Genomic DNA, 21,221 nt, shown 5'->3' on the forward strand with positions numbered 1-21,221 from the left:
ATGTTAAAAAAATAAGATGCTACAAATGTGAAGGGAGAAAAGAGGAACGGTGCCAATCCACTAACAAGCCGAGGCTCGATTTGACATTTTTCTGGATGCGGTCCAGTTTCCAGAAGAAGTGTCAGAGTCTGTAGACGCATGCGCAAAAGGAACCGACCCGAATCCAGCAGGAAACCGCGGAAGCAAAAGAAATGCTGCACGAAACCCTCGCGACACGTTTCCTGTTATTAGAAAAGTATGCAAAGAAGCGCGAGCGCCACGACCAGGTGAAAGAAAACTGTGAAACGAGACAACGAGGGATTCTGGAAATGAGCCGACAGTAAAATAAAACTGTAAAATGTGATTTACACCGCCACCTGCAGGCGGCCGGCGGCATCGCCTCGAGGTCTCTTTCTTTCTTCAACAACCAAAAATACAACGTCTACTGACCTCGCGGCAACTGAGCAAAGTGATCACATGCGGACCAAACACTTCCTGTTGATATCAACTGCTCCTGGGACAGACTGGAGGAGGAGGAAGAGGAGGAGGAAGAGAAGTAGAAGAAGAAGAAGAATTAAATGTATTTTAAATACACGTTGAAATGGCAGGTGTACTTTGGAGAAAACACGTTTTCTCCAAAGTGTGTGTGTGTGTGTGTGTGTGTGTGTGTGTGTACCTCTGCAGCGGGGCGCTCAGGATGACCTCCACCAGCTGCTCCACGCCCTCCAGAACCCCGACGGTGGCGTCTCGGACCCGCCGGCGCAGACTGACACCTGAGAGGCCGAGAGAGAGGAAGAGTCAGGGCTCCTTCGTCGTCTGAACCGCTGCTAACGTCTCAGCTCACGTCTCAGCTCACGTCTCAGCTCACGTCTCTGCTAACGTCTCAGCTAACGTCTCAGCTAACGTCTCAGCTAACGTCTCAGCTAACGTCTCAGCTAACGTCTCTGCTAACGTCTCTGCTAACGTCTCAGCTAACGTCTCAGCTCACGTCTCAGCTCACGTCTCTGCTAACGTCTCAGCTAACGTCTCAGCTCACGTCTCTGCTAACGTCTCAGCTAACGTCTCAGCTCACGTCTCAGCTCACGTCTCTGCTAACGTCTCAGCTAACGTCTCAGCTAACGTCTCTGCTAACGTCTCTGCTAACGTCTCTGCTAACGTCTCTGCTAATCTCTCAGCTAACATCATACACCGCCGAGGGGTTTTCAGTTAGTTGCAATCTGCACCCCGACCACTAAGGGCCGCTACATCCTGAACTCTTGACCTACGCGTTTCACTAGCGGAGCGGATATTTAATTAATTAGAAGCAATTTCTTTGTTTAAAACCTGTGTATAAAAAAACGTTGACATCATCTTTTTTTTGACTCTGCAACACCGCACTTTTTAGAGACGAGAAATAAACATGAAACAGAGCGGTTTCATAGTGTTCACCTTGGCTCTTCGGCAGCCAGTAAAATACCGTGGACAGACTCAGGACGCTCTTCAGGATGGACTCTGAGAGCGTCTCCACGTCCTGCAAAGGAGGGAAGAGAGGCGAGGAAAACACACATGAATACGTCGTGAATGACAGGCGGAAAGTTTGTGCGACAATTCGAGAGTCAAGAGAACAATATATGAAGTTTAAGCTTCACAAATACTGTTGTTTACATTTAATTTCCTAAATAAAGACTCGCTGCCCCCTACATATCTTTCATCCCTGTTGTTTTTATGTTTTATTTTGTGTCTGTTAGCTGCTACTTTGTCAACAAAAGTATATAAAGTACAACATAAAGTATACATTTATTCATTCAACTTTCTAAAAGACTCATACACATAACATCCTGAACTAACATGGTTGCGTTTTTTAGCTTTTTGACTTTGTTTGTTATCCGGATACACACACAGCCGTGACATCATCTGTGTGACTGCTGGAAATAATAATATATAAACTACGAATATGGTTCATTTTCTAGTGATTACTGTACTTGATGATGGTCTGACCTGCTGTGAAGGCAGCGGGGGTTTGGAGAAGGCCAGGCTGAGTTTGGTGGCTTCGTGGGACACGGCCTTCACGGCCTGGTCTGAGGAGAGAAGAGGCCGTTACACCACATGAAAGATGTCCAGTAGTGAGATGTGGACATGTTGTCGTAAGCAGATAAGACACCGGGAGGAAGAGGGCGACGGGTGAGGAACTGTACTCAACTCAGCGTGTCCCAGAAGTTGGAGAGGTTGAACGGCCCGTCCGTCTCGTTGGATTCGCCATCTGTGAAGGAAAACCAGCGGTCGGACATGTTTTGTGTCAGAGAAAAGTGAAAAGAAAACTTCTACCGAGGCAAACCCGTCAAATTCAGTCGCTTTAGTAGCTAAATGTTTAAAATATGTGAAATTGACTGAATGTCTATATATATATATATATATATATATATATATATATATATATATATATATATATATATATATATATGTACGCACACAACACAGATAAATAGATATAGTGTATATATAAAGATGGATAGCTCCATACATATATATAATTTATACACACACAGACAAAACACAATATTAAAACCTTGATAAAAGACATCTATTTAAATATAAGTATTAGTAGTAAAGTGTTTATGTGAAGCTGCTTCGGATCATTTAACGTTAGATCTTGATAACAGTTAGCTAAACAAACCGGAAGTCAACACTGTAGCATTAAACTTGTTAACACAACTTTTTTTTTTTAAAGAATAACGGACAAACTGAACTTGGTGTTCACAAAAAGTAACGTTACTGAAGTCAACTAACTATATTTTAATCACCAGTTAGCGCCTTGTAGCGCTAACTTGACTCGCACATACCGACATAAAGTCACGTTTCATGCGGCACATAAATACCTCGGACTCGGTCTCTGATGCTCTGGATGGAGTTCAGTAGATTCCGTAAAGGCAAAGACACGTTTCCGCCGCAATTGTCAGCACTCATGACAACAAAAGTTTGCGTGTGTGTGTGTGTGTTTTTTTTTCGAAACAGCTCGAGAAACATGCGTGTTGTGGAACTACAGAAAGAACCGGAAGTTGAGCCGGGGACGATTATAGAGGGAGCACCGACACGGCGGTAAAATGCTTTTTTGAGTGACACCTTGTGGCGAAACGAGAGTATTGCAAGCAGAGAAGGAACCCATTTAATGGGCTTGAAATAATTTGTTTTAAAAATATATATGAGTATTTTAAGATAATCTTTGTTCATTTGTTGTCTTAGTAAAAACTTTAAAATGTAATAGAAAGAAATGAGTGCCTTTTATTTTATTTTGAAATGTTATAATGGTACCGTGAAACTCACCTTAAACATAACTTTCATGAGAAAATTATTCTTTCCTGGTCCTGTATTAGTAACATACCTTTTCCTTTAAATGTATCTGTATTGGAACATATGCTTGATAACATATACGTACTTAAATAAATAATTCAGATTTTGCAATACAAATAATAAAACTGAGGATGTTTTTTAGTTATATATGTTTTCATCCTGTTTACCTGGACTAACTTTATCAGTTGTGATCTTTGACTCAGCCGTTGCCCATATTTGGAGGGAAAAGGTAACTAAATCCATATCCGTCTGTTTGTGTGTTATCATCCTTCCATCTTATATAAACATATGTTGTTGATTATGTAGCACCTCATCCAACAATTATATCTTCATTAAACAGCAAACAATACAATTTAGATGCCAATCATGTGAAGAAAAGAGAATACACTTTAGAATCAGAATCAGAAATCGTTTATTTGCCAGGAATGTTTATAACTTAAAACATTAAGTTGCAGTGTACATCCACATCTGTAAATCATTGATAATATGTCCATTGGTCACAATAAATATGTGTTATATACTTAGTTAACGTGTGTTGCTAATGTTTAGTTTATTTAAAAGATACGAGGAACTTATTTTTGTTGATTATGGCGGCCCCTGTGGACAACGGTGGTAGTGCTTCCGAACACCAGAGTCCCTTTAGAAAACCTTTAATTTTACCGCATTAGGGTCTGACAGTCTGCTACTTGTGGTTCTGGTTCTGGAGCTTCACTTCTCTCCACCAAGCCAAGGAATACCTCCTCCTCTTCCTCCTCTTCCTCCTCCTCCGCCTCCTCCTCCTTCTCCTCCTCCTTTTGCAGGTGAGAGACTACAGCGAAGACAGGTGGGTGTGTTCACGGTGGGCTGAGCTGATGGAATTTCTGCAGGACTACATATGCACCAATAGCCAATCATCTCACTGATGGCATTGTTTATACTTGTGTACTTGGTCATATAAAGGCATCAGTATTCTATTGATTCTTCATATCTAGTTTTTACATTCTTGACAGTAACTTTAATGCGCATAAAACCACCATCATTGAGCTGCTCTCAGTAAAATCACAGATGTGAAGGCACTAATTCGGCTGCTTGTTGAAGAAGAAGGCTCCGGACATGATTCCCAACAGGCACAAAACGAGGCTCACGCTGAAGAATCCAGCTGCTGGACTCAGTCCTGGACTCTCCTTCAGCTCTGTGGATGGAACGAACACTTTGTTAAGGCCTGTTTGACTCTAAATGACCACAATTTACGAAATGAGCAGCATGCTGTATTCAAGAAGCCCCCTGGTGGCCAGTAGAGAGAATGCAGCTTTAACACATGAAGCATAGACTTCTAACCAGAGGAGTTACAGGTGGCAACAGGTGTGTGACGGGTAGTTCTTCCAGTCTGATCTTCATCCTGAACTTCATTAAATGTAATTTGGGGTTCTAACATCATCTTGTCTGTATAATTAGTTATAAAGGCCGTTTTGCCTCACCCCAGCTCCTGGCGAGAGGCCGAGTCGAGGCCTGGTGCTCCACCGAACAGGAGTACACGTCTCCCTCGCGGGGGGTGAAACTCAGCGCCGAAATCCTGCGAAACGTCCCTTCACCGTTGTGGCTGTAACGCAGGTCCGACACCCCGCATGAGACCGCCGCCCCGTTCTTGGTCCACGTGAAGTTGATGGAGGGCGGGTAGAAGTTGTCGGCCAAACAGAAGAGCGTGTTCGCCACGCCGTCAGCGGCCTCATACCGGCTGTAGATGGAGACGTCCGGAGCGTCTGGTGAACCAGGACAGAAAAGAACCGGACTGAGGACCTTTTTTAAGGGATATTACAAATTATGATCCATTGGGTTAAACAAATACCGTAAAAGTTGGGTTACAAGTTGCTTCTATACCTTCAGTGGGTGAGCCCGCTATAGCAAGCTCGTGCTGCTGCTAGCTCCCCACTGTAGCAAGCTAGCACTGCTGCTAGCTGCCCGCCGTTACAAGCTAGCACTGCTGTTAGCTCCCCGCTGCTGCTGCTGCTGCCACTACACGCATCACAGCTGCCCGAGTCGGGCGTCGAGCTGGCGCTGGTCCCGCTACCTTTGGTGGTTGTCAGGGAGCTAGAGACGAGCTAGAGGAGAGCTAGCGGAGACCTAACAGCAGCGCTAGCTGGCTACAGCAGGGAGCTAACGGGGACACCCACCGAAGACAGTAGCGGCTTGCGACCCGACTTTCACGGTAGTCGGATAAACTCGGTTACCTTGCCGCATGATCGCGCCAGCAGAAGCTTTCTTTGCTTTGCTCATCACACTGCGACAGTGAATAATGCTAGATTTGGCAATTTCATAAGCCCTTTTCTTTAAGTCCTTCACAGACTCAGGCAGATGAGGTATCCAGAACACCACTTCTTTCCTGCTGAAGTCCGCATACGCGAGCACGTCCCCGTCGACGAGGATGTCCACCCGCACCTCGCCGGACTCGTAGCACTCGTAGACGTAGCGGAAGTCATGGGCGGTTGCTGGAGAGCAGACGAAGAAACAAGATGGAAGAAGGTTTAAAAAGAGTCACATTGTAGCGAGATGCATTGAAACCGACAGCTTGGACGGCGGTTAAAACATGTGATGGACATCAATGTTACATGACCTTGAAATGCCCTTATTGGCTTTCTTGTTGAGATATGAGAACATTGATTTACTCCAGAGGGAAAAAAAATATGTTTTATCTTCTCCCAAAACATAGTTTATGTAAAAACTGTGCGCAGGGTTCATACACAATTTGACCAATGGATTTCCATGACTTTTGCATGACTTTTAACCCAATTTCCATGACTTTTAACCAAATTTCCAAGACTGTTGAGCACATTCCCATGACTGTTAAGTAAATTTTCATCACCCAATCTTTTTCATGTTTTGTAGAGGAAAACAGATGACAAGCTAAAAACAAGCAAAGCGGTGACATTGTTGTTTAACATCGATGCAACTTGTTATATCTCATCCCTTTCTTTTTAATTTCACTTTAGCCACTCACAAAAAAGTCTTACTTCTTACTTGCTGCAGAAGTGCAAACAGCTCCAGTGAATACGAGCAGTAAGATCACAGCCAGAGTCATCGTTTCCGAGCCCGATGTGTGTGTTCAGAGAAGGAAACGTCTGGAAACAGGAACCTCAAACCGGCCAATCAGGCACGATGATGCCGGTGTTGCCGGGTAGAACATATATGGTCCGGAGACTCAATACAGGAAGTTGTCATTTGCACAGAGGAAATAATTCCTTTTAGGAAACATTTAAACTGTACTTATAGGTGCATCCCAAGTCTCTTCACAGACAATGAGGCAACTGTGTTGATGATTCTGTTTCATCAGATTGGAGTTGTGAAAGACGCCATTGAGGAAATAGAGCAGAACCCTCTGAACTCGTTGGCAGTAATCCCACGATCAGGATGTACATTTCACCCCGAGGAGATTTAACCCCTCACTGTCGTTGCGACATTCTTTGTGAAAGGAAAGACGATGTTTGAAAAAACAAATACCTACATAGGTCGATGAGTCTTACTGCCAGATATCTTGTGTCGGCATCAGCAGCAGTTTTTTCCGTGACCTTTTTTGAAATTGGCACAGAGGCCGAACCGGTCCGACACCTATCGGTGCTCACGGCGTTCACAGGAAGAATCACATGTGTGTTGCTAGACGGAGTCGTTCAGGTTGTGAGTGGTTTTGTGCCAACTTTCATGAGTTTGGTCACATGCCCCGACCTGTCTGGTTTCAACACGAAATCCTCGCAGCTTCAGGAATTCAACAATGTCATCTAAGTACAGTATAATGTACATGAACATATTTCTCTTTGTCTACGTTGGCAGCGTTGTTAAAGAAAGTTCTGCAGATCATCAGGTTAAAACATGAAAACTGGTGTTGCATATTTCAGGGGAATAGTCTAGTTTGGAAAACTTTCGAGTGGAATTAAGAGGATTTTTTTGGGAAATAACAGGAAAACAATTAAGATAAAGACTTGAGATAAATCGAGACTGGCTTTGAACCAAAACATGCCAAACACGCCTGCGTCTAATCCTCCAAAAATAAGTTACAGGCCAATTTTTGAAGTGAAACTCCTAAACTTTACTTGAAATGGCATCAAATTGTCATTCTTCTTCTGCCAATTCTGCTTCTGCTCCTGGCGTTGGTGTGAGAATCATGTGGGCGATGTGACTGTATATCAGATCCTCTCATCACATCAGTTGTTTGTTTTTAAGTTTCTGACTCACGTTGGTCGGTTTCTAAACCTAACCCATATATATATATATATATATATATATATATATATATATATATATATATATATATACATGTGTGTGTGTGTGTGTGTGTGTGTGTGTGTGTGTGTGTGTGTGTGCGTGTGTGTGCAAATATGAGATCAGGTTGCCACACCCTGGCCTAGATTTCCACAGAAATCCTCCTCTCACCATCCAAGTGTCAACAGCATTTATTATTTATTACATTTTAAAGACGACAGTTGTAGTTTTTTTTTTTTTTTTTACTAAAGTTGTGTGAATTTGGTTAAAAGTCATGGAAATTGGGATAAAAAATGTTATGGAAATTTGGATAAAAGTAATAGAAATTGTGATAAAAGTAATGGAAATTTGGAGAAAAAAAAAGTTGTGGAAATTGGGATAAAAGTCATGGAAGACTGGATAAAAGTCATGGAAAATGGGTTGAAAGTCATGGAAAATGGGTTGAAAGTCATGGAAAATGGGTTGAAAGTCATGGAAATTTGAAAAAGTCATGGAAATTTGAAAAAGTCATGGAAATCTGGATAAAAGTCATAGAAAATGGGTTTAAAGTCATGGAAATCCATTGTTCAAAATGTGTTTGAACTCTGTTTTTAATATATTTGAAAAGTATTCATCAAACATTTTTAATAACAAATCGAATACTGTCTCCACTTGTCCTCTCCTTGGATGTAGTTAGCCAGAGGCAGTAGTTGTCACAGTGCCAGTAGTCTTAAATGCCAATGCGGTGCATCGCAGCCAGGAAGCAGTTAAATGTCACGACAGTTGCGTGTTTCTCTGACAATGGGTTGGGCCGGTGAGGTATAAAATCTGTGAAATCCTCACCTGTCAATGCGCCGCTGACTGCCTGCCAGTACGCACTTCTCTGTATCTACTATATTCTGGAAGGATGGCAGCTACACCTGGAGAAACTGCTGCGGGGATGACAGAGAAACCAAAAGAATCCAGTAAGTACACAAATAAGATCTGTTTTCACCCCGAAGTTATACTTCTGCAGAAAAGCTTACGTATGGAGGCTAAAAGGCGCCATAGAAGTGAAAAGTGAGGTGGTGAATATCTTACATGTTAAACTTAGACTGAACCCACACTACACGCTAGTTCAATAACATGTTGTCTTCAAGAGTTTTATCACTGTTTTTAGATTTAATATCCGTCCTATACCTCCATCTACTGGACTTTTTATTAACTTCTAGAGTGTCCGTCAGTGTTTTAGTGTCTTCTGTGACTTAGTTTTCTTGTTGTGAACAACTTGCAGAGATTCTTCATTTGCTTTTGGTATTCGTGGTGGTTTCCTGTGTGATGTCACATTGTTTCTTAGTTTATGTGAACTTTAAGAATTGTACTTGATCGATTAATTGTTATTAATTATTATTTTATAGTTACTATCTTTTTATTTGCTTTTTCTACACAGTGGATGATAATAATGACGACATCAAATAATATATGACAATAATATGACAATAATTACAATAAACAAGTGTAATTCTGTGCCTTATTTTTGTGCAATACTCTTATATGTTGTGCCTTTTTTTTATTTATCTTAAGTTTGTTGTAATGTGTGTTAGGAAGACCCAAAACAAGCTTTTCATTGTACAGAGTAACTCTGCTATCTGTGCATATGACAAGACAAATATCTTGAATCATGACAATGACAATAGTGCCGACATCACACAAATCAATAAAGATATATTCAAAGAGTTGTTTTCTATATCTTTCAGTAACAGCTTGTTTTATTCTTTTCTTCCAGCGTTTATCAGTGGAGTGGACCTCCGGTGTAAAACCAACAACGTTGCTCACCACACCGATGAGATCTCAGAGGAGAAGCTGATTGTGCGGCGAGGCCAGCCCTTCAACATGACCCTGAACCTGAAGAACGCTTTCAACCCGAAGCGTCACTCACTCACCTTTAAAGCAGCGACAGGTCGGCCTTTCTTTCATCGAATGAGTTGTTTTTTATAGCTTTCATTGTAGATATTTTAAAATGTAATATAACACAATAATGTAATACATCTAACTGTAATGTAACAACATGTCCTTATAGATGAGGACATTTGTAAATTTGCATGCTTTGTATTTTTGCACTTTTTTTCTGTTTACATTTAATTTCCTAAATTAACACGCCATGTACATATCTTTATTGTATTTTATTTTGTAAACATCTTTCATCCCTTTTGTTTTATATTTTATTTTGTGTCTATAAGCTTCTCCGTCAACAAATTTCCCAATTGGAATTAATAAAGTATGTATTCATTTTCCATTCATTCATTTGTGATTTTGGCCTATACAAATTAAATTGAATGAATTGAATATATTTTCACCCAAAACCTTTTAAAAAAAAAAATGTAATTATGTATTAAACATAATTTACATGTTGCATTATTGTGTTTAGTTGCTTTTTCTATCAGGTTAAGTGTAAACAAGGTGGTTAGCTGGATAGCTTTTGCACTATTTTCTCTCAATTTCACTCCTTTAAAGTTTTCTTTTGCTGCTTTTTCCAATAAATTTGTCCAGCACGTGAACTATCAGTGTTTTAGCTCATATTGTTTAAATATACATACTTTTTTTAAATCACACACAACCGTATTGTCACAGTGAACACATGACTGACCCTCTGTGGCTCCTCACTGCAGGAGAAAAGCCGACCGAGTGGCAGGGCACAATGTCCTTCTTCAGCATCCCAGATCGCGGAGTACAATCTAAATCAGCGAAGGCTGTTTGGAAGGTGGAGATTCAAAAGGACTCCACCCTGGTGACGGGCCTCCTGGTGCTCACCGTCACGCCGCCGGCCGACTGCCCCATCGGGGAGTTCGACCTGTCCGAGAAACTCGGGGAGGAGTACAACCTGCTGGCGAAGCTGGTGGTGCTCTACAACCCCTGGTGCCCCGGTAGGTCTCGTACCAAAAGCATTAAAATACTCTGCGACTAGTATAAAAGCCCTGCGTTGAAATGTTAAGTTAGGTAAAAGTATACAAGTATCATCAGGAAAATGTGTCAAAAGTAAAAGTGATCTATAATGCAATAAAAGCTCCTTTAAATATATATATACATATTTTCATTATTGATTTATTTGCTGATTTTTTAAAAAATGTATTGATTGTTTATCAACTCGACTAACTGTTTCAGCTGTACTTAAATTTTAATTAATGTATAATTTAGAATAAAGCATCATGTTTTATAAACTTTTTTATAAACTGTCTTGAAGTTAAAAGGTGCGATTAATATTTCTCATCTTAGATGTAATAAAGAGGAAGTAGAAAGTTGCATGAAAAGAAAACACTCAAGTATTTGAACTTTATTTACACTGTAAATAATATCGTCTGTCTGTCTCCGCAGATGACTGGGTGTATATGAAGGATTTGAAGGAGATCGATGAGTATGTGCTGAACGAACACGGAATCATCTTCAAAGGAAGTAGGAACTACATCTTTCCTCTTGATTGGGACTTTGGACAGGTAATCCTTAACACACACACATACACACACAGACACAGACACACACACAGTCCTGTGTCCATCACTACAGAGGACTTTCTATTGACTTGCATTCATTTCCCAGAGACTTAGACTAACCTTAACCTTACATTTGCATTTGGTCCCCAAAGGGGAAGGTGAGTCCCCAAATGTGACTAAACAGATAGATGTCCCCACAACGTCAGCAATACCAGATACACACACACACACGCACACGCACAAAAATGCTCCAAATTTATGGAGAAGTTAAAATGTCACTGAATTTAAAATTCAGCGACTAAAAATAAGTCAACAATCAGAGTTATCTTGGTTTCTTGGCTGTTTAGTTTTGAATTCTGAATCCTGAACTGTAACGTCTGAATATGAACAACCCAACTTTGACTTTGGGGAAATTGAACACAACCGTAATTTAAAGTTTGCATCGTTGCTCTGTACTGACGCTGGAGAAGATGCGACTCAAGAGCATCTTCCTCTCGTCCTTCTGTTCAGTTTGAGGACAACATGGTGGAAATTTGTTTGAAGATGTTGGACGTCAACCCCAAGCACATCCTCGACCCGGCCGACGACGTCTCTGCTCGCTGCAACCCCATCTACGTCGGCCGCGTGATCAGCGCCATGGTAGGACGCGCTCGCTCGGTTTGAAACCAACGACCCTCTGCTATCTACATTCACAACTTAATGCAGGCTTCATGGATCCATAGAAAGTGCATTGACCCTTATGTTTTCACTTTATGATCCGTGACATTTTTGCGACGCCTTTAGTTTAACTTTAACATCTTTGGGAGTTGAACGCAGATAATCGTTTTGCAAACATTTGGGCCAATTAAAAGCTTGAGAGAAAGACAGATATTATGTAGTTTTTAAATCGTAAAAAAAAAAAGACAAATGGCAAACCCATGCGACACAGTTTTTTGGGTCAAGAGTCCAAAAGTTCATCATTTTGATTTACAACAGTGATGATTTGTCTTGTTTCCTGTCAGATCAACAGTCTGGACGACAAAGGAGTCGTGGTGGGCAACTGGGACGGGGACTATGAGGACGGGGAGAGACCCAATCACTGGACCGGCAGTCACGCCATCCTCCAGCGCTGGTTCGACAGCGGCCACGTCAAGTACGGTCAATGCTGGGTGTTCGCCGGTGTGATGTGCTCAGGTAACGTCCGTCTTTGTCACCTGGAACAACATCTGTGTCTGCGATTATTCACACGTCCACCTTCACGGCCTCGTTTGTGTTCATACCTGAGCTTAGGGTTATTTTTTTGAAATACAAGATAAATAATGAAAGAGAATACAACCACGATAGTGTTGACAGTTTAAAAAATAATAATAATTAAATGATTGATTTAGGAGGATGGAGGATTAGCCTACAGTGTTATTTTATGCATGGCTGAGTGTTTCTTTGCTATATTTTTGGGAAATCAATGAATTTAATTAATTAATAATCAAAGTATTCATTAAATATCTTGTTTTTGATTACCACAAATCACTAGTTCCTGTCTTAATTTATGAACTGAAATGTGTTTTTTTTTTGTATTTTTAAATCAAGTTCACACACATGGGTCAACAATGTGTGTGTAAACTTGATATAGTAATCCAAAAAAACATTTTAGTTCATGAATTAGGACAGAGAAAATGAAGAAAACTATTAATGGTAATTCAAAACAATATATATTAATGAATACTTTGTAATATTAAATGATTAAATACATAGCAAAGAAACACAGCCGTGCATTAAAAATAACATAGGAAATAAATACGGGGCATTTTAGAGGGGTAGTGATACAAAAATTATTTTTATTAAAAAAGCACAAAAGGACAAATAAAACGAAGAATGTGTGACGATCAAAAACAAGTTAATTGAGCAATTCCTGGAAATCTGAATGGTGAAATAAATGCATTGCAAAAATATTTACAATTAAAACTCCGTCGAGTCACTTTGACCCAGGTTGTGTATCTTAGGGTTAAATACTTGACACACACACACACACACACACACACACACACACACACACAAAGACGCCATCGAGGAAATAGAGCAGGTACACACACGCACACACACCCACAAGCCGAACAGCAGCATTCTTGGAACTGAAAACACTGCCATGGCAGAGCTGACACACCTAATGAGGAAACTATTTGAGTTCACACAGACTTTAGGGAGTTGGCTGTTATTAATAGGCTGAAGCTAAAAAAGAATCCGTCCAAAAGACTTACTGTACATGATCAATGTCAACATCATGAGTCAGATGATAGGTTTCATGGCTGCTTCTCCCACACTCCTTACAGTACTGGAGAGATTAAATTGGCCTCGCCCTGCTTCATTAAACCAGCTAATCCTCCCGCAGCTGGAGGATTAGCTGGTTTAATGAAGCTACACACCTACAGTGTAGGTCAATAAGGGTCATTTTTGACCCATGTTGTGCCTCAACACGGGTTCAGATGTGTATCAAAGGGTTAAGTCTGAATGTGTCTTTGTTGCTTTGACGGTAAACGCTCGTGATTTCAGCAAAGAGACTACAACAAAGAGAAAACGAGACTAATATATCTTTGTGTAAATGTCTAGGTACATTTAAATAAAAGAAGGGCGTTGTTCCTCCACCAGAAAGTTGCCATATTGCTTATTTAAGCGACTTAAGTCTCCGTGTTTGCTTCCAGTGATGCGCCTGCTGGGCGTGCCGTGTCGCGTGGTCAGCAACTTCGACTCCGCCCACGACAACGACCGGAATCTGACCATCGACATTTTTCACCCCGGCTACGGAGTCGAAGAGGTGCCGTCCTACGACAGCGTTTGGTGAGACTCGGTGCTTCACTTTCTCACACACAGAGAGAGAGAGAGAGAGAGAGTGTGTTTTTTTACATAAAAGTGGTCATGTGATGTGTTCCAGTATTTATTAAAGTCCTGCAAAGAAAAGGTGAAATGGCTTCAAGGCATGAACTCCTTCTGCGATCTGCCAAATGTCTAACTGAAAGGAGTTTGTTTTATAAGATCAGATCGGTGAAAACCAATCATTAGGCTTATTATCGTGTCAACATGTCTGGTTGACTGCACCTATAATAACAGTCTGAAGTTGTTTGGGTGCGGCGATTTGGCCCTGAGACCCAAAACAGATCAATGTCGTTTGGTGGTTCATTTCTAACCCTTCAATCTGTCGGCATTAGCATCCATCTTTATTAGGGCTGGACAAGCTAACCTGTTATGTAGCATTCCTTTACCAGCATACAGTACATATATCCTCATAAGTAGGTATTATTTTGTATCAATTAGATAGTCTTTGGACTTGTTTGTATCTACTTAATCTGAAAGCCGACTGCCAGCGGCCACATTTAAATAAATGAAATCTGATTGATTGGGGTGATGACGCACTTCAAATTATTATTATTGTCCCAACACTTACGCATTTAAGTTGTTTGATATTTTTGCCATATTTTGAAACCCGCAGCGGTGACGGTGTTAAGCTGCATTCACAACGAAAGCGTTGCGAATATTCACAACGCTTCTGTTGTGGACGCAGCGTTTAGACTTTGCCGTGATTCCTTTGAGTTTATATGCCGTTGTTAATTTTTAATGCATATCTAGAAAATCAATAAAAATATGATATCACAAAAAAAGAAGAACATGAGTCCAGTGCTGCAGAATGAATCCAGTGCTCTAGTTGGAGTGGTTTGGGGTTTCTCAATGAGGGAGGAGCAGCAGATATAATTTAAGACAACAAGAAAATAGAAGCTTGGATACAAATTCTTATCTTAAAACATGTCCAAAAGGGATCTTAAAAGAATATTCCAGACTTTCATTGTTTAATGTAGCAGCCCAGAGGTGTATTTGCACCGCTGCAGATCCTGAATGTTGTTTTTGGTTTTCAGGAACTTCCACGTGTGGGTGGAGGCGTGGATGAGGAGACCAGACCTGCTAGTGGACGGCAAATATGACGACAAATATGACGACAATTATGACGGCTGGCAAGTTCTTGATCCAACACCTCAAGAGAAAAGCGAAGGTCCAGAAACTCCTCATCCTCTGTGGTTCATAAATGTGTTCAGAGGGATTTTCATATCGTGCTCAAGAGGAAAATTGTTTTCCAGAAAGATCAACTGTTGAAACTCATTGAGATGAATGAATATTGCCAAAAAAAATCACTCGTTTGTCTAGCTTGTAGTTCTTTAGATACCTTGTTCTGGACATGTGCAGTAGACAAGTATTTAACATCCTTCAGCAAAAAACACCAGCTTTATAAATACTTTTAAAGTATGTCAAGTAAAATGCAAGAAAGTGCAACAAAAAAAAAGTTGATGAAGGCTCTGCTACTCACAAACTGATCAAATTTGCCAATCTCATCAATGGGTCAAGGCCCCCTTGGTTCTTGACCCAATATTCAAATTATGAATTACGTACACACAAACAGCAAGTCTCCTTGGTGAAAGTCCTGTGTTTGTCAGACCCATCCGTCCACACCAGCATCCTTTTGTAGACTCTTGCGTGCTTGTGTGCATGTTGGCAAACGGAGGTGGCGTTTCGCTGCGGCCATCCAGACGATGTAATACCTCCGCGCCCCACTAGAGGGTCGCGCCCCACAGTTTGAGAACCACTGCGTTACACCAAACGACTCCAGTGTGAGTTGAGAGGTTTGTGACTCTGTTTCCATATTGTAACGCCTCTTCCTCCTGCAGGTGTGTACTGCTGCGGTCCAGCTTCGCTCAAATCCATCCTGAACGGACAGACGGACGTGAAATATGACGTCCCGTTCGTCTACGCCGAGGTCAACGCCGACTGCATTGACTGGCTGGTCAGTGAGCAGATTTAGAGCCTAATCTCTACGTCACACTTAGTGAGTTAGTGTCAAATGAGAGGGCCAGCCTCAGACTAATGTGTTTTTGTTGTTTTCTATTGTCTGTGTTTGTGTGTTCTATCAGGTGAAAGCCGACGGTTCAAAGTTGAAAGTCGTATCTGACACCAAGAAAGTCGGTCACAATATCTCCACCAAGGCTGTTGGATCCGACAAAAGGGAGGACATCACCCACACCTACAAACACGAAGAGGGTTGGTTCGCCTGACAAACGGGTCACACACAAACACACAACCTCTGCTCTGTTGGTCAACATGAAGTAGTATCTTTGTGGGCGAATTGTAGGACGAGGAAGAATAATGTTGGTAAAACAGGTTTTCTTGGCTTGTTTTTGTCGTGAAAATACAAGTTTCTTTCAATAAGTAAAAGTCACTCGCTCTCTGGGGAAAAGTCAACGTAAAAAAATGTGTCCATATCAGCAAACTCCTGCTAGCAGACTACTTCGCTGGGAAGAGAGCAGATGGGAGGCCCTGAAAGGACAGTTGGCTTGTTAGCCAGCAAGCTAGTTAGCAAGCTAGTCTGCAAAGTCTTCTCCTAGCGGCGAGAGGCAGACCTCAGCTCTGTTGTGGGCAATTAATAATGGATTATAAATAAATAACATTTAAAAAAAATCTGTAACCTGTACATTCACAAGCTGGCTAAGTAGCCGGCTGTTCTCTAATTAGCATGCTAGTTCCACTACGCGTTGATGCTAGGCTGGTTCAACCACGTGTTAGCAGCATTTTGACGTTTAGGAAAGTGACTGAAGCCCTAATTTCCTCATCCCAATTTCCAGGATCAGAAAAGGAGAGGTCTGTCTTTGAATACGCCAGGACCAGAGACTACTCCAGAGTTGACGAAGAGGACGAGGATGAGGAGGAAGACGAGGAGGATGAAGACATGGAAGAAGGCGAAGAGGAGGAGAACATCGGGGTTGAAGAGGTTGAGGAGGACGAGGGCAATGTAGAGATGGAGGAGGAAGATGAAGACGACGACGACGACGACGAAGAAAGTCCGGACGCGGGACCCCCAGAGCCAACTCCACCAGAGGTCGTGCACATGCGTTTTGAAGAGGTGCGTTGCAGAAACTTTTTTCCCTTTAAACCAGTGGTTCTCAACTGGTCTGGCTCCGGAACCAACCATCACCCTATAATGATAAGCCGCGACCCAAATCGAGGGACAGTCTCAACATCTCCAATGTATTAAAGGAAAAGATGGTGCAGTTTGAACCTGAGATAGAATGGAGACAGTAGTGTTACATGCTGGGAGTGTGAGTGTGTGTGTGTTGTGGTGTTGAAGGTTCATAACAAAACAATAAGATAAGTAACAGAACCTAAACTAACCCTGCCGGCCCAGGTGCATAATACTGTTGAATTACTCTCAAAAACGTCTTCATCTGTGAGCGAGTAACGCAATGTCTCCTTAGTATCGGGCCGTACAGAAAGAATGAAAAAAAAGAAGAAAAAAAAGGCTGGTTTTATTTTGAAAAATGACTGGATACATCCGTCTTTGCATCTGAGCCTCTTACTCTTGACACATGTCAGAGGCCACCCCAAAAATGAAACTTAAATGTACGTTTCAAGTCTGCTGGAGTGCTGGTGTTCTGGATTAAAATCAAGGCAGAATGTCCTAAAATGGTTAAAAAGCTCTGAAAACCTGCAGGAAACATCCAAACCATGAGTGTGAATACAGATCGTGATCAGTAGTGTTGCATGCTGGGTGTGGAAACCATGAGTGTGAATACAGATTGCGAGGAGTAGTATAAAAGTCAGTCAATGATTTCTAGATTTTAAGTTTCAGAATCAATTTAAAGTGTTCTTTAAAGCAATCACAGGATCAAATTTTTTTTTTTTCAAGCAAAGGAAAACGGGTCTGCGACCTACTTGTGGGTTGCGGACCCACCAGTTGAGAACCACTGCTTTAGACTACTGAATAGGATGCTTTGTGTGTTATTTGTCGTTCTTTTTTCTTCTTCTTTGGTGTTGAGGAGTGGCATCACCAGGTGTAAGCACTTGGGCTCTCCCTCATCAACTTTATCTCAACTTTATCAAAGACAAAACTACATTGGATTCGTTTTAACGGGTGTGTTTTTGGCCTTTTATCGACGTCTCGGATCGTTTCATTGGCGTTGGCGCTGCAGGTGACCCCGCCCATGAACGGTAAGAACGTGAGGCTGAAGCTGGTGCTGAAGAGCGCGAGCACCATCAACCGGCCGTTGTTGGTCGACATCCGGGTCGCAGCCATGAGGTACAACGGCACAGTGACCACGAAAATCCAGAATGAGGTGAAGGAGAAGACGCTGCTGCCCAGGAAAGGTGAATCTTTATCCGTGAAAATGTGTACATGTGAGAAAACACTGTAGGTTTTTTGTTGACTCGTCCTTTCCTCTGTCTCTTGGAGATCTGAGAATCCCGATCCGGGTCCCATTTTCGGTCTACCATAAACACATGTTGGCCAGCGACTGCATGAATTTTTCCGTTGTGGTCACGGACAAAAAGATGCCGGATTACGTGTACTTAGCTGAGGATGACGTCGTGCTGATTGACCCTCCCATCACCATCAAAGTCAGTAAAAAACATTTTTTTGCCGTTTTGTTTCCTGACTGAATACGATTTAATGATTTTTAATCATAATTGTTGTGTTCCAGCTTCCCAAATGGACCAGACGGTTCCGTACGGTGCAAGCGGAGGTGGTGTTCAACAACCCAGCCAACGAGACGCTGACAAAGTGCTCTCTGACTTTCTCTGGAAGCGGCCTGGTGCATGATGAGCTTAAAATAAAGTGAGTGTGTGTGTGTGTGTGTGTGTGTGTGTGTGTGTGTGTGTGTGTGTGTGTGTGTGTCTAACATAACCTGGTGGGGATGATTAATTATGTTCAAGGTGTTTACAGGCTGGTGTAAAGTAAAATAACACTAAATAACGAAATCATCATTGTAATACAAAAAGCAACAATAACTTCAATTGTCTCTCAAAAAAACATATATAATCTCAGTTTGATGTTGCGCAACCACTAAAACCACGTTTTTAGTCATTTTAGAAAGTTTTCTGAACGATGTGAAGACAAATTGAAGCCGCAACCAGCAAATGTCTGGCGTTTTTAAAGCAATGAAGATCAAAACGCATTCATATGTTTGTTTTTGTGACGCGTGTGTTTGTGAGCCGAGATGTTTCGATACCAACCTGATGTGTGTATTTTTGTTTATTTGTTGTCATGTAGGCTTCCGGATCTTAAGAAAAACAACAGATTACGCGTGATGGTCCCCATCACTCCCTACAAGGCCGGGAAGAAGACTCTCCTCCTCGACTTCGACTGCGCCACCTTCAGGGACATCAAGGGCAAATGCACCATCAATGTCAGGAAGGGAATTTTCTGAAACGCTGAGTGAGAGTCTCAGACGTTCACTCTGACGCAAAAAAATGGCTCAATGTGACTTTTTTACCTTCAGAGATTAACCCCCAAAAAAGAGTATAAGCATGTTGTTCTCAATCAAATATGGTGGCGTATGATAACACCGGCTGGGAATTTGAGTCTCGCCGCACACCATTAAGATAAAATAAGATAATCGGAAAATTTACATTCAGGTTTTTCTTTCTGCCACTACTACTCCTGCTACTGTGTGGTGTTAAATATGGGTCTGATATGAGATATGTTTTAACGTCCAAAATACCCGGCCAGTGATGAAACTAATGAGCGCTGCCTCGTAGAAGAGGACAAAAGAAAGACGTCTCACGGCTCGAGAACAGCGGCTATCTGGGTTGTGTACCATGCATATACTGCTCATCATATGAATAGTTCCTGTCACATTCATGCAGTGGGCTGTCACTCTGTTACGTTGCTCAAATCTTGTATTTGGTATTTTGTTTAGGTGTTTATTTTTGTCAGACGGTGAAATCACGTCGCGTTAAAGGTTTACATGAACGCCGCTGAACCCCACCGGTGCGTGAGGGAATGTTTTCAGGTCCACTTCGACCTGCAGGTCTTCTGAACTTTTAGCTTTCAGCAATTCATTTGCGAGCTTGGTTCTGCTTCTTGGAGGAGGCCAACTGGTGCTAAAGCGCCTCCTTGTGGAGACAAAATGACATGTAAGCTGTCCTCATTTACACGTTATTATGTTTTTACGGAAAATAAAGTGTTACTGAAAGCCAATGTGCCCTTTGTAAATGGTAAATGGACTTGTACTTGTATAGCGCTTTTCTAGTCTTGCGTCCACTCAAAGCGCTTTAACATTACATGACATCACTCATCACCCATTCACACACTGATGGGAGGAGCCACCATGCATTTGTGTCTTTCATAGTGATGCCACAGAGCATTACGTAATCACACTGATTCATCAAATGAAATGTGTTGTCTCTGGGTGATTCACGTCATACAATTTCACGCCTTTCCATACAGATTTGGCACTCATTTTGGCCTTTTTTCATGTCAAATATTAGATAGTTTTAGCTCTTATACAAGGAGGAGAAATGTCTCCTTCACTAGCATGAGGAGGTTCGCACAAATCTAATACACAATATAAAACCTTTAGAGCATGGATGGTGAGGCAATGGGCCCCTACATGCACAGACATGCACAATGTGCCTCTGTTTGTAGACGTTCGGTGTCCCTTTGTACTCATTTTTAACCTCTTTGTAGTTTTTTTGGTCATTGTGAGTCAATGCTTGGTCTCTTTGTGTCCCTCTTGTGTCTAAATTAATTGATAGTAACGATGAAACAGCAGTTTTGCTCTAGATTTCGAAACAGCGCGAGACTTGCCTGTAACGAGACTCGACCCCCTTTTCTCCGAAATAGAAACCAAACACCTGCTGCGCCCTGTCTGGTGATGCGTTCACTGTTATGGGAAAGATGGATGTTTGGAGAGAAAAAAAACGTTGCTCCTAAAGAAATATCTGACTGATGACGCTAATAATACATATTGTTAGTGCAGTTATTTGAAACCAGGTTTGAGTTGCTCTCACTTACAGGAACAGTAAGATAAAACATGTGTCAATAAATACAACAAAGCTGAAAAAAAGATAAATATATTACAATGTTAAAGGTGTATATGTACAAAGAAACAACATGTGTGTGTATATATATAGAAGCCTCGTGTTTATGTAAACCATACACATATTATTAGTGCAAAATAATACATAATTAAATAGTCATACATGTATAAAGTGTGCAGGAGTTATAGTCGACATTGCTGGATTACAGTGTATATTTACAGTGTATTTTAAACTGTAAATATACACCGTGTCAGTAAGTGTACAGACGAATTGACACCGTACAAAATTGATAATAAAATCGACTTCGACTTATGACTCATTTAATTATGAACTCTTCATGAAGGCCTGTGGAAATGAACTATTCTTTTGTGTGGTTGTTTTTGCTCAGTAGCGCCGACCAGAGAGGAAAAG

The 21,221-nt window shown here is 41.5% G+C and overlaps 3 protein-coding genes across 3 annotated transcripts in view; 1 reads left to right on the plus strand and 2 right to left on the minus strand.

Annotated features, from left to right (window-relative positions):
* Window positions 1-2,992, minus strand: part of ccndbp1 (cyclin D-type binding-protein 1) — a 6,370-nt gene extending 3,378 nt beyond the window's left edge. The window contains exons 1-6 of the mRNA XM_068595858.1: window positions 2,835-2,992; window positions 2,159-2,218; window positions 1,957-2,036; window positions 1,408-1,489; window positions 656-752; window positions 430-503 (exon numbers count right to left, since the gene is read on the minus strand). Coding sequence (XP_068451959.1) covers window positions 430-503; window positions 656-752; window positions 1,408-1,489; window positions 1,957-2,036; window positions 2,159-2,218; window positions 2,835-2,982 — 541 coding nt within the window. The 5' untranslated portion in view covers window positions 2,983-2,992. The remainder of the gene's footprint in view (window positions 1-429; window positions 504-655; window positions 753-1,407; window positions 1,490-1,956; window positions 2,037-2,158; window positions 2,219-2,834) is intronic.
* Window positions 2,993-3,722: 730 nt separating this feature from the next.
* Window positions 3,723-6,418, minus strand: LOC137798841 (HLA class II histocompatibility antigen, DQ alpha 2 chain-like). Its single transcript, XM_068595839.1, has 4 exons — window positions 6,301-6,418; window positions 5,514-5,771; window positions 4,764-5,045; window positions 3,723-4,477 (listed from the first exon to the last, which is right to left on the minus strand). The coding sequence occupies exons 1-4, from the start codon at window positions 6,359-6,361 to the stop codon at window positions 4,362-4,364; spliced, it is 717 nt and encodes a 238-aa protein (XP_068451940.1). The 5' UTR covers window positions 6,362-6,418; the 3' UTR covers window positions 3,723-4,361.
* A 1,985-nt stretch (window positions 6,419-8,403) lies between these two features.
* Window positions 8,404-19,952, plus strand: LOC137798855 (protein-glutamine gamma-glutamyltransferase E-like). The gene is made up of 15 exons (XM_068595863.1): window positions 8,404-8,480; window positions 9,281-9,454; window positions 10,164-10,418; window positions 10,867-10,985; window positions 11,493-11,621; window positions 11,984-12,155; window positions 13,658-13,793; window positions 14,864-14,997; window positions 15,668-15,783; window positions 15,911-16,037; window positions 16,619-16,896; window positions 17,963-18,137; window positions 18,223-18,386; window positions 18,470-18,603; window positions 19,039-19,952. The coding sequence occupies exons 1-15, from the start codon at window positions 8,423-8,425 to the stop codon at window positions 19,193-19,195; spliced, it is 2,328 nt and encodes a 775-aa protein (XP_068451964.1). The 5' UTR covers window positions 8,404-8,422; the 3' UTR covers window positions 19,196-19,952.
* Window positions 19,953-21,221: the final 1,269 nt, after the last annotated feature.

The sequence above is a fragment of the Clinocottus analis genome, unplaced genomic scaffold, assembly GCF_023055335.1.
Source record: "Clinocottus analis isolate CAN_PGR_092001 unplaced genomic scaffold, fCliAna1.0.p SCAF_32, whole genome shotgun sequence".
Taxonomy (NCBI): domain Eukaryota; kingdom Metazoa; phylum Chordata; class Actinopteri; order Perciformes; family Cottidae; genus Clinocottus; species Clinocottus analis.

Coding starts and splice junctions, on each gene's coding strand:
- LOC137798855 (XM_068595863.1), top strand. CDS start 8,423: ATGGCAGCTACACCTGGAGAAACTGCTGCGGGGATGACAGAGAAACCA. Junction 8,481..9,280: donor AGAGAAACCAAAAGAATCCA/GTAAGTACACAA, acceptor CTTTTCTTCCAG/CGTTTATCAGTGGAGTGGAC. Junction 10,419..10,866: donor CTACAACCCCTGGTGCCCCG/GTAGGTCTCGTA, acceptor CTGTCTCCGCAG/ATGACTGGGTGTATATGAAG.
- LOC137798841 (XM_068595839.1), bottom strand. CDS start 6,361: ATGACTCTGGCTGTGATCTTACTGCTCGTATTCACTGGAGCTGTTTGC. Junction 5,046..5,513: donor TGGCGCGATCATGCGGCAAG/GTAACCGAGTTT, acceptor CTGGTTCACCAG/ACGCTCCGGACGTCTCCATC. Junction 4,478..4,763: donor GCCTCTCGCCAGGAGCTGGG/GTGAGGCAAAAC, acceptor TTCCATCCACAG/AGCTGAAGGAGAGTCCAGGA.